This window comes from Rhea pennata, chromosome 20 (assembly GCF_028389875.1).
Source record: "Rhea pennata isolate bPtePen1 chromosome 20, bPtePen1.pri, whole genome shotgun sequence".
NCBI lineage: Eukaryota > Metazoa > Chordata > Aves > Rheiformes > Rheidae > Rhea > Rhea pennata.
This window is the reverse complement of record NC_084682.1, coordinates 8,963,929-8,976,114: the sequence shown is the minus strand read 5'-3', so window position 1 is coordinate 8,976,114 and position 12,186 is coordinate 8,963,929. Positions and strand designations below refer to the sequence as shown.

Genomic DNA, 12,186 nt, shown 5'->3' with positions numbered 1-12,186 from the left:
GTTGTTTCTGCCTGGCATGCAACACCTCTTTCAAAAGCATGTAAGAGTTAAAGGCTGTGGTTCCCAGAACGGTGTTCTACAAAGTTGCACGAAGTGCTTTGCAGCTGGCCACACAGTAAAACTGCCTGTACAGTAGTCTGGTGTTAAATCACTACAGATATTTGACGAAGAGGATGTACAGTGGCCTGGTATACCATCTAGAAGGTATTAGAACCGGTGGTTTGGCACAAAAGCCAAATAGTCAGGTCCCCTGGAACTCAAGACAGTCTGCTAGAGAAACAAAATAATCACACAGATTGGTCTCTGACCCTAACATCCCCACTACTACAAAAACACACTGGTATTTCCAGAATAGATGCCTACCGTATTGACAACTGAGAGCAATACTTCATCTCAAGATGGTACCTTCAGTGCACCACAGCTCCTTCACACTCTGCCAGGCTATTCAATTTATCTGAATAATATCCATCTCTCAAATCAAATGCCTCCATCCAACCACAATGCTTCCAACTATACCAAATTAACTTGGAAATTTCCCAGCAGGTGCAGGCCAAGCCTGACCTCTTTATCACCTGAGTTCAGATCCCTATATGAATACAGTTGCCTACATTTTTCACAACACTGTATACTGCCCTGCAGATTTGCAGGTTTCAGCTCTAAGAAAATGAGTGCTCTTAAGGTGTGTGGGGGGACAAGGAATCAAGACAAATCCAAAACAATCTTAAAATAAATCTTTCTAGAGACAAAAGCATTCATGATTCCCCTGGGGTGAAGCACATTAAATACACAGAATGCACTACAAATGTCAGTTCTGTTTTCTTGCTCTCCAGTTCATAAAAGACCCTGATTCAATTCTCCTTAAAGTCAAGGCAAAAACTCTTCCCCTCTGGGCTAACACTGAGCTTTAAATAAGGCCCAATGGGTATTAGCAGCAACTGCATGCACAAATCCAGACCAGTGTAAAGAGAGGAAATACAGAACTCCTTCTGATTTACACCATAAACAAATAATTCTGTGCTCACCACACTTGAAAATTAGACTTACAAGCTCATTGAAAAGCAAGTATCAAAGCCAAGCAGGTTTCGGTTTCCCACTTAATTCAAACAGCTTTTAGTGTCACTGCAGAGGAAAAAGAAAAAGAGTAACTTAATATGAGATCTTAAATATAAGTACAAGCCTCTCCCAGTAACTGGCAGTCATTAGATGTTTACCACCATCAAAATAACTGTTAATACAACTCAAATACTCATCTTCCTCTTTCAAAAGTCCACGTATGGTGTTAAAAAATAAACAAAGGCAGTAAGTCTAGCCCTTTTGAACTATCTGTGCATGAAATACGTAATATAATGCCAATGTCTGCTATGTTAGATTGCACAGCTGGTATTAAGAGTAAGAAGTTGTTTAATAGCATTACATGATACCAAAAAAAAAAAAAAAAAAAAAAAAATCACATCTTCCACTATAAATGGCTTGAGAAAAATTCTGAGGTTTGAAGTACATGTGTAGAGGTTGATGGGAAGGCTACATTAAAATGTGTTAGGACTCTGGGTAGAATGATAGCCACTTCTCTAATATCTGTGGGAAATCTCTCCTCTCATTATTATAATAAATTACAGAAGTAAATACAACTTAAGCAAGAGGTGCTTGACCTACAGCCTTAGGGAAAGCAGGGCCAACATCTACTACAGAACAGACATGCCACAGGCAATATGAGCACAAGTTTCTCTTGCAACAACCAGCCCAGGTACCTGCCCTGAGAGGCCAATACCTTGGGGCAAACCTTCCTTCTGCAAAGGAAGACAGGACAGGAAAATAAATTGTTACATTATTTTACTGACCATGGAGTATCAAAAAATCAAGATCTTAATGAAGACAAGCCAGTCTGGAGAGTTTCCCTGCTCTGGAAGCCTGCACTCATTTGCTGCCATGTGCAATTAAAAGACAAAGTGCCCCACTTACCTCTCACTAACAGGAGGTAAGAACATCTCTCCTTCTTCTCCTCCCCACCTCCCAGCAAAGATTATTTACTTTGCAGGCTAGGGCTGTCTAGTCAGAGCACACACTGTAAATAGCATTTTTATAGTTTAGTCCTTAGTGTAGGGGGCACTAGGCTAGGGCACAAATGCATTTTCCCATAATCTACTTACTGATTCAATAAAATACTTTCATTCTTGATTGCAAAAGGATTTCAAAATAGGCTTAACTGCTTTCATGAATCAGATGCTCAGATTGCCAAGACTTCTTAGCATATCAGACACCTTTACAGCAGAAGGAAAAAAAGACTTGCAGACTTATGCTGCCAGTAAGCAGGCTCTGGACTTCCTCAGTTCACTCTACCTTGATAACTAAAAGATCTGCTTGTCGGAGGAAGGCAACTGAATCTTCTGTTAGATCACATTGCAAAATACTTGAGCATGGAGTTTGTGTACTGGAAAACAGATGATGTTTCAGTTCACATAGATCTGAACTACTGTCTTCAGTCTGTAAGAGTCTGTATGCAAATTCCAATCTGAGCTAATTGTCAGCCATATATTAAAAATAGTTACAAAACATTAAAAATAGTTAAGATATTTCAGGCCTCCCAACCAAAGAAAAGGCCTCATTGATCCTATTCCAGCACCTACTATGCTCCAAATAAAGAACCTGCTTGGCATTCAAGTAATAAAGGAAGATCAATTTAGACATAGGTTCTCCTCGTCATCCTTGTCCTAAACATTAATGATGGAAAAGAAACATGTGGCATTTACAGCTCACGAAACAGACAGGTATCCATGGTTAGCATCTCATTCAGAGGCAGCGCTTTTGTGTGGAGAACATCAAAAATATCAGATGCAGTATGGACTGCTGATGACAAGAAGATGGTAGTCAAAAAGAAATGAAAAAAAAAAACTTTTGATTTAGCAAGTCTGATTTATCTCATCATTCCCATATGCACTTCAGTATTTCAAGTACCCCACTCACTTTGCATGCCTGTAATTTGGTCAGTACAATCAGAACACATCAGTGCTGATAACATCTTTGCAAGAACACACTAGGTAGAGTCATTAGATAGAGGAACTCAGATGGGTAAAGGTCTCACTTTTCAAGTGAACAGAGGTTTTTGACCCTTACAGGAAAAATGAGCCCGTGACAAGACTTAAAAAAGTACCTGGCATTTCTAGGCTTCCCAGGAAAACCAGGGACTGAATGCCCATTTCTCTTCATGCAGGAAGAGTTCTTTCAGAACCCCAGGTATCTATGATGATTCACACTTAATGAGTCCTTCCAGACTTCTGCCTTCCTTACATTTCCTCACTTCTGACCTGATGGTATGAACTTTTGGTTACCAGGATTTCCTCTAATGATACCCCTACGCTCTTGCTGGAGAGAAACACTTTTTCTCTCTGCATTTCAATGGAATCTCTGCCATAACCTCCATTTAATGGCTCAGTTTCTGCTTTCAAAAGTCCCTACTGTTTCATGTGCCTTTCTATGAGCTTGAGCTGTCTGGACTAGAAGATTAGGGGGCCCATTAACAAGGAACAAATCTCTGGATCTAACCATTAACTTGGTTGAATACTGTGTGTTTAGAAGCTGGACCATAATTCTCATTCTGGCTCTGCCTCAGGCCTGCTGTGTGACTTTGGGCAGGTCATTTCTCCCATCTGGCTTTCTTAGCTTCCCCATCTGTAGAAAAGGGCAGGTCTCATTATCCATCCTACATGAAACATCCTGAGATCTACAGAAGACAAACTGTATTGAGAGCCAGGCACTATTATTATTAGAGCTCTATTCTGCTAAACAGACAGTAGCAAGAGACACAAAAGCAAAATATATCCAAGGGCAAGGAAAGCAGACAGAGAGATAAAGCACAAAAACTGAAGAAAGAATGGAAAAAATCCAAGGAAAACTAGAGTATAGTATTGGGTCATTATTCCTGTGGTCTAAGTATATATGGAAAGAAATGTGATTTAAATAACATTAATTTGAAGTACTTTTACAAACCTAGTTTTCCCTCCTCCCCATCTTTGTGTTTTATCAATGCCTTAGTTCTGACTTTAAGTCCAAATTGCTGCTCCTACCCAACTCCACACAAGACAAACACTTTTTGAATGGTTTGGCTTAAAACAGTATTGACTGATTACAGTTGCATAGCTCAAGTAGACAAGGAAATGCTTTATCATCTTTTTGAGATCAGCCAGGATCATTCTTTCTCCAGATGGGAAAAGCAACCAGAAAGAAATGAAAAGAAACAAGGTGATACAGAGAGCTTGGGTGTACACCTGTGATATAGTTAAGTGAACTTTATTATTATTTATACAACTGTGTAAGCAGCACTATATAAATGAAGATCAATACAGAATTTTAGCATCATCAAGTGATAACTGAGGCTCCGGAGTCAACATGGTTATGTGCCTGTTACTCTACAATGTTACCGAGCAAGCGGCAGTTGCGGTCCATCTGTCAATATGTCCTTTGCTGTCACAGGATCCTTGTTATAGGAACTGCCACATTCTGTTCCCTTCCATTATGGATGAGACTGGAGTGTGCTGTGATTTTGCTGTACAGAAAGTTACAGTGCTCCTCTAACCAGTTTTCATTACACCTCCTAGGCAAATAGCAGCTTGTGTCTTGGGAATTGTACAAAACAAGACAAAAAATCAAATTCTGTCTTTGCAATTCCTAAGAAACCAGTCACCTCTGCTTTCCAGAGAGCAGCACAAGCTGGAGCGCGTGAATTGGCTTTTGAATGTTTGGCGTGAGCAAGTTGTGAGATGGGCTGTATTTGCAAAGAACAAATCACGGAACGAATGCCAGGTCATACATTGCCTTTGCTTGATTTCTTTTCCCCTTGCTGTTTGAGTTTTAAGTACCATCTCATCCTAAAGCACTATGTGCAGCCTTGCTTCTCAGTTAAAAGGATTTTCTTTACTATTTTTAAAGCCTGCTTGATGAGTGATATGAACTAACAATAAATACTACATTATTTTTACTCACCCTCATTAACATTGTAAATTAATTTAGGACTCATTTAGATGCAAGATTAACAACCTGAAGACTAATCCACTCTTTATTCAGAGTACGTATTCAGGATAAACAGTCTTTCTTCTCACATCACTCAATTAGTTAGCAGGACCATCTCTTGGGAATAAGATGATATTTCTGTCTCAGCTACTTGGAAAGGAACAGTTTGAGGTTAAGGCAGAGGTCTGAGAGACCTGGTCCAAACTTTACCATAGGCTTCCTCTGCATCCTTGGTCAAGCTACTTTTACACATCTACATCCATTTTCTCCAACGTGCACATTTAGAGAGGTCATGCATAGAGAACAGATACAAGATTAGAAGTAGTGTTAATGCTGGTTTAAGGTTTATGAAGGGTTAAGGATACATGGGCTATGGGCCAGCTGCCAAGCAGAAACTTGTTAAGCTGAAGTAATATGCAATTGTTTTCAGTTAGGTGCCCCTACCCTAACTTGTGGTGGTTTATTTTGTGAGCACTCTTTTCCTGTGACTGATGGCTCTGTGATTAATGCCTTATTATCTTTATTGCAGGGGCAAAGTCAAACGCTAAGTTTTCAGATCAGCAAAAAAAACAAGAGAAAATGCTGCTTTTCTTAAAGCAACATTTACTGGTTACAAAAGTCATGACACACACTGCAGCAAGTTCTCAGTGAAGCTCTTTTCAGATAAATAACGTTTCTTGCAATTAACAAATGAAATGCCCTACTGGAGCTTAGCTCTTGCTTGCTGTCAGTAAATCATCTGCAGAAGGTTTTCATACACTGAGAGGAAAGAAGATTAAATATATGATTTGGCAAGTGTCATTTTCTGCCAGAATATTTTGGTGAAGGCACTTGGTGTCTGATGACACACTGAGGATCTGTTCCTCTGAGCACAATATATAAGTTCCAATAATTGCTGTAGAAAAGAGCTTGACAGACACCCGGTGCCACTCTAGGCATAATCAGCAACACTTGTCAAGGTCAGGCCTTCTGTTCTGGACACATCAGCCTGGCTCAACTCTGCCATTCCACAAGGAGAGCAGCAGGTAGAGACTTCCTCAGCTGGGCAGGAGGCTACAACTACAAGGGCCTAAGCCAAGATGTTACAAAGCATTATATCACTACCATCACCACCACCCCAGCCAAGGAGGCCCTCTGACATCTTGGGAATTGTTTTTCCCCTGATATCTATTAGAACCAGCCTGCACACTTTGTAAGCAAACAGCAGTGGAAAAGCTGTTAGACTAAAACAGCTGCTATTGCCACTGGAATGGCACCAGGAACATTTTTAAAGCCCTTGTACAGACTATTATTAATTGTTTGTATTGCAACATTACCAAGAAGCTGTAACCACAGATGAGAACCCTACTATTCTAGGGGTTGGGGAAAAAAAAAAAAAAAAAAAAAAGGAAACAGTCCAGTGATTCATGTAGTCTGAGATTAAAGGACAACTGACAGAGCTCTGAAACTTTTGTATCAGCCTCTGGTGTGGCCACAAAAAGTGAACAATTTTATATCCATTATTATTGGCTACGGCTTCAGAACAAGTTGCTGACTGGCATTTGGTACCCAGCATGAGCATGAGACAATGTGTGTGGGGAAAAAAAAAAAAAAAAAACAAAAGGCATTTCTGGTGCACTATTTCTAATCCTATTTTCCAGAGGTATAGTCATTCCATTATGGTTCCCTCAGACAGAAGTACAAAGACAGGACAACCACAGCACCACACTTCTACAACTCCAACTAATGATTCTGTAGGAAGTTTTCAAACCAGATTGTTTCTCTCCTTAAAATACTGCATTTGCTCTCTGACTAGTGAGCTCCACTCTCCATAAAGATCTAATGTGCTGTCAGTAGCACTTGAGACTGCTACTCAATGTCATCATATCAAGCCTCTTGACAAGGGCACTCCTCTAAACCACCTCCAGACCAGAGCCCAGAAAAGCTAAGTTTGTTCTGAGGTTGTACAGATCTGTGCAAACAAGTGCAACGTTAAAAGCAGAAGCATCAGAACTGCAAAAATCCTTCCCCCTGAAATACAAGGGGAGAAACACCTGATGTTAATGACACCAAAATCAGAGATATCTTTGATCAATGAATTAGCCTGAATACAACAGTTGTTAGCCCTTCCTGTAGGTTTCAGACCAAGTTATTTGTCCTGATGAGTTTTACATTTTCTTGTCACACGGTACTCCCAAATTCAGCAGATTCTCTTCAGAGCACAGGAAGGGCATCAGGCCTTATACTTACTATCGGACTGAACAGGAGAGAGAATAACAGGACCCTGCTGTTGGCTTACCATTATCTTTCTCATCTAAAGGAGGCAACCCTCTCTTACTTGAATATTGTTTTCATAAAAAAAAAATAAATAAAATAAAATAAAACATTATCCAATTCATGTGCTCTTGGCCCATTCTTCAGTCAAGTCATTCTGACCCATGATCTCCTGTCCACCAGCAAAATAAAAAGTCCTCTCATCTTCACTCCCCTTATTAGTAAGAGCACTTTACAGCCAATGTGTCCAAAGGAGAGCAGTTCAACCTTAATTCAAGAAATTTGAAAGCACCCCTCTGAAAAGAGGAAGGGTACTAAACCAGCCAAAAAACTCTTACCTGTCTGTAACAAGCCAGCCCCACTGTCTTTGACTCCAAAGTGCTGCTGGATGTCTAGTAACACACCTGTGAGGAAAACAGAGAGAAGAATCTCAGTACCTTCAGCCTTTGAAGAGCATACAATTCCCTCTCTTCAGAAAGCATCAGCAAAGCTTCAAATTCCAGTACTTGAGATCTAAAACTTCTAAAGTTTGCATGTTGGCTTATTTTCTGTACAGGCAGACTCCATAGTTTCGGGCTACTGTAATAACAGCAGAGGTCAGCAGATTAAACACCGTGCAAAGGGCTTGGGAATGAAATCCACATGCATGAGGAACCAGTCTTCCCTTCTTAAATAAAACCAGGGCTTCTGCAACAACACTGCGGAATCCAGATCCCCTGCATTTGTTATTGTAGAGAAATACAGGGAAACTGGCTCTGCACCTTAGGTGCTTCAAATGGCTCAACCAGATGGACAAATTAAGCTGAATCCAAGACTAGCTTTAACAAAACTGTTTTGAGTAAATACATTTTTTTTTTTGCTTAAAACCAGATGGCACTTGTAATAATGATGAGAGTTTTCATAACTATGTCTGGGGGATTCTCAATTCCAAAACAAATGTAGAAAAATAAATTTTTAATAGCAGCTTAGTAAAGGTGGGAAAGTGACCAAATACTCAGCTTCAAAACAACTACAAGCAGAATCAAAACCAGCCGTCTCTCTCCTCTGAATCCTCAACCTATTGGCATAAGCAACATTCACGGTTTTGCAGTATCAGTTATTCAGCTGGTTTCAGCACTTGGTTATCAAAAATATAAATGCATGCAATGCAGTGCACGTAAAAACAGTGCTGCATACATTAGCATTCAGACAGGCTTTTGTAAGCTACCTGCAGAACAGAGCTTTTGTAACTCATGAGGGACATCTATTTGCCAAGCTGTAGAGGCTCCAGCTGGGTCAGATACAAATCCAAAGGCATGAAAGTTTGTCTATGGCCTAAATAAACTGTACTTCAGCTTCTTGGGTCTGGAAGAGAGACAGTTGCTCTCTTAATATCTGAGCCTGCTGGCTTCTCCAGGACTGAGAAAATGCAGGTCTCCTTTGATTAAATAAATAAATAAATAAATCCTCCTCCAACTATACTGAGCACCCATAAAAGTTCAGCTCCAGTTCAAAATTTGATCTGAGATGTTATCCAAATCATTCTGCTTATCACTGCAGGTCACAAGAATCAACTAAGCACAAACTTGATCTCATTCACCATAAATATCTTTGCTTTTGGGACTGCCAGGATCACACTGAATGACAAACACAAAGAGATAAAAGACCCAGAGACAACTATTCCCAGAAGGCATCTAGTACAACACCAAGAAAACAGACATAAATTAAAGGTACTAAAGGGGGGGGGGGGAAGGGAGACTCAGAGAGAGGAAAAAGCAAGAAAGCCCACTTATCCTTCTCCATACAGCTTACACAAGCACCATCTATTCAGGGAAGCATTCAGGATGGCTTTTAGACTACCAGCATCTGCCCATGAACATTAGTTTAGCTTCTGACCCCAGAGCAATTCCCTCTGCTTCCGTTCTCTGCCTATCAGGAAAAGCTGAGAGAGCTGGAATTGCTTGGTCCAGAGGAGAGAAGGCTCAGAGGGGATATCAATGTGTATAAATACCTGATGGGAGGGGAGTAAAGAATACAGAGTTAGACTCTCCTCACTGGTGCCCAGTGAAAGGACAAGAGGCGATGGGCACAAATAGAAATACGGGAAATTCTATTTAAACATAAGCAAAAACTTTTTACTATGAGGGGAGTCAAAACACTGGAACAGGTTGCCCAGAAAAGTTATGGAACCTCCACCCTTGGAGGTATTCAAAACCCAAATGGACAGGGTCCTGAGCAACCTGCTCTAGATAATGCTGCTTTGAACAGGGGAGTTGGACTATTCAGTCTCCAGAGGTCCTTTCTAATCTCAGCTATTCTGTGATTCTGTAATTTTCTGAAGTATTAAGTGCCTCATTACATCCACCCTGACACAGCTTTCCCCTTGACCTTCTTTTTCTTTTGAAGCATTGCTGCCTACCATAATTCCAATAGGAAATTTCTAGGTTGCTGTTGGATGGCAGATTGAACTCCATTTTCAAAGCGTCTTCTCTGGCTGTCCTTCCCTCATGCGTTGCTGCATGGCTCCCTCATTTGCTCCATTAATAACTGAGACATCATTACCCTGGCAATATCTGATAGAAATAAATTTTGCATTTGCCTAGCAAAACCCACTGTGGTTTAGATGACTTACATACTCCCCGTGGTGTTCCACTCTACCTTCAAAAAGTGGTTCTCTTACAACCTGAACCTAGATGGCTTGCTTAGTAGTTTAATCAGCTCTGATTACCTTTAATTTGTGCTACATTGTTGGTCAGTCCCAGGTTGCCCACATTAGGTGGAGCTCAGCAAGTCGAAACAACTTGTGAGTATTATAACCTCAATTTTATAAAAGATAATTCCTTAAACATTCGCAAGAAGAACATGAGATATTGGCAAAAAGGGAGGAAATACTGAATACCATATTTCTTATGCTCTCCTACTGCCACTCAGTTGTGCTGCACAAGAACAAAATATATCCTACTAAATCCTTGCAGCTGAGTTCTTGACCCTCCAGCTGGAAAAGTCAAGTCAGAGAGGGATCCAAGCTTTCATTGCTTCTATAGATCCACTCAATACAGGGCTTAACCTGAACCAGCACAATACTGAGTGATCAAAGTGATGCCTGCCTACCTCTATGATCCATAGTAAATTGTTCCATGGTGGATATCATGCTTCTGTTCAGTCCATCACCTTGCAGTTACTTTTATTTCAATAACAAAGGGCTAAGATATGTACCCACCATTCGTTCAGGAAGAAGGATCAGCTCCCACTGACACAATGATAGATTTTTATTTTAATAATTAAACTCTCTGAAACAGGCTACCTAGAGGTTACTAAGAAAAAGTAAGCAGTGAAATTCTCAGCACAGAGAATTCTGCTCTTCCAAAGCAGAAACCTCCTCGCTAAAGCGATCACCGAAAGGATTCATATCTCCTAAACTGCACAAGGGCAAAAAACGAGCCATCAACAGAATCTCACTTGTGCAAGGAGCAAAATGGCATAACCTACTGTCTTGCCACAGGATACTAAAGGGACTGATTCTGTGATGGGAAAAGGGAGATTAAGAGATTCTAGCCCTGCCTTATTAAAACTGGCTGATGTGGCAGATGCTTTGAGCAGGGAGATTGGACTACATGATCTCCAGAGGTCCTTCCCAATCTCAACTGTTCCGTGATTCTGCACTTCTAAACATGTGATGGAATATGTCTGCACATGCACAGCTCCCTCCACCACCATGACAGCTGCTAGCCCTGCCCATGGCAACGTATCCCCAGCCATGCCAGACTGCCAGCTTTGCAAAGAGGAAGAGACCAGGATGCAATAGAAAACATAGCCTCAGAAATAAGATTTTTTTTTCAGGTTTGCATCAGAAACTAGAACAGTAAGTGCAAGCAACTATAATGGTGCCTACACAGTATAGCAGAAGAGGTCTTTCTATTCATCACAAAGAAATCATCTATTTGGTGATGTCTTTTGACGTCTTTACAGTTCTACAGTGCTTTTCTTTGCAAGAGATCGTAATGTGTTTTACAAGATTGAAAGGTCATAGCCATAAACTAAATATATTTAGGACACTGAAGCGCAGCCACCTTGGATTAAACCTGTAACTTCATTCTGATGAGGTAGAAGTGGGTTCTGTGGATAGTCTGGGCAATAGAACAATCTAGCACCACATTTATAGGTCCTATGTGAGCTTAGAAGATGATCTCAAGTGATTCGGAGAGATCTGCATGTCTAATTAGCATGAATTTCATACTCCATGTAAGTTTATTTTGTATTCTCTTTGGGCTACAGGTGTTTTGATATGGGATTTAGAAGATTAAATTAGAGGCAGTAGCAAGCAGATGATGAAATGTGTATGGAGTGATCAGAGTTTCTCTGCTGCAGGAGTTTCCCTGTTCAGCATGCTCACATGGGAGGACACTCCTCTCCTAAGCTTTGCTCAGCTCTGTTTATTTTCACCTGAGCATGGCAGTGACTCATCCAGAACTTTAATAAGATTTAGGGATACAATTAAGCAATGATAGACCAGGAAAGAATACATAAAATGATAGAGCTTTGGACTTTCCCTTCTTCTAGATGATGGAGCCAGGCTTCCGACAACGATCACATCACATGTGGAGAGGTGCTCCTGAGTGTCTCACTGGAACAAAACACCTGATGTAACTGAAGAAAAGGAAGCCACCACATGAGGTTGGCAAGGCCTTTCTCATCCAGAAATTCATACCTACATCTCAGGATGAGCTGGTAACAGCCATAAGCTGCAAACAGTTTGAAGCCACCCATCCTGAGACAGTCTCTCAGTAAGGCTGATAGCTATTTGGGATTACATGGATGTACATTAGTAATATCACCTATTATTTCTTAAGAACACCTGGCATTCTCAGGACTGAACAACCATATAGGTTGTTCAGTCACTTTTCCAGATTACCTCACCAGCTGAACTAGACACTATTAATGCTCATGTAA

At 40.6% G+C, this 12,186-nt stretch overlaps 1 protein-coding gene across 3 annotated transcripts in view; it reads right to left on the bottom strand.

Annotated features, from left to right (window-relative positions):
- Nucleotides 1-12,186, bottom strand: part of LOC134149504 (sphingosine-1-phosphate transporter SPNS2-like) — a 141,030-nt gene that overhangs the window by 96,172 nt on the left and 32,672 nt on the right. For all 3 annotated transcript variants that reach the window (XR_009960452.1, XR_009960453.1, XM_062592667.1), the window contains exon 2: nt 7,596-7,661. Coding sequence is in view for 1 of the 3 variants with exons in the window: in XM_062592667.1 (XP_062448651.1) it covers nt 7,596-7,661 (66 nt within the window). In the remaining 2 variants the exon portion in view is untranslated. The remainder of the gene's footprint in view (nt 1-7,595; nt 7,662-12,186) is intronic.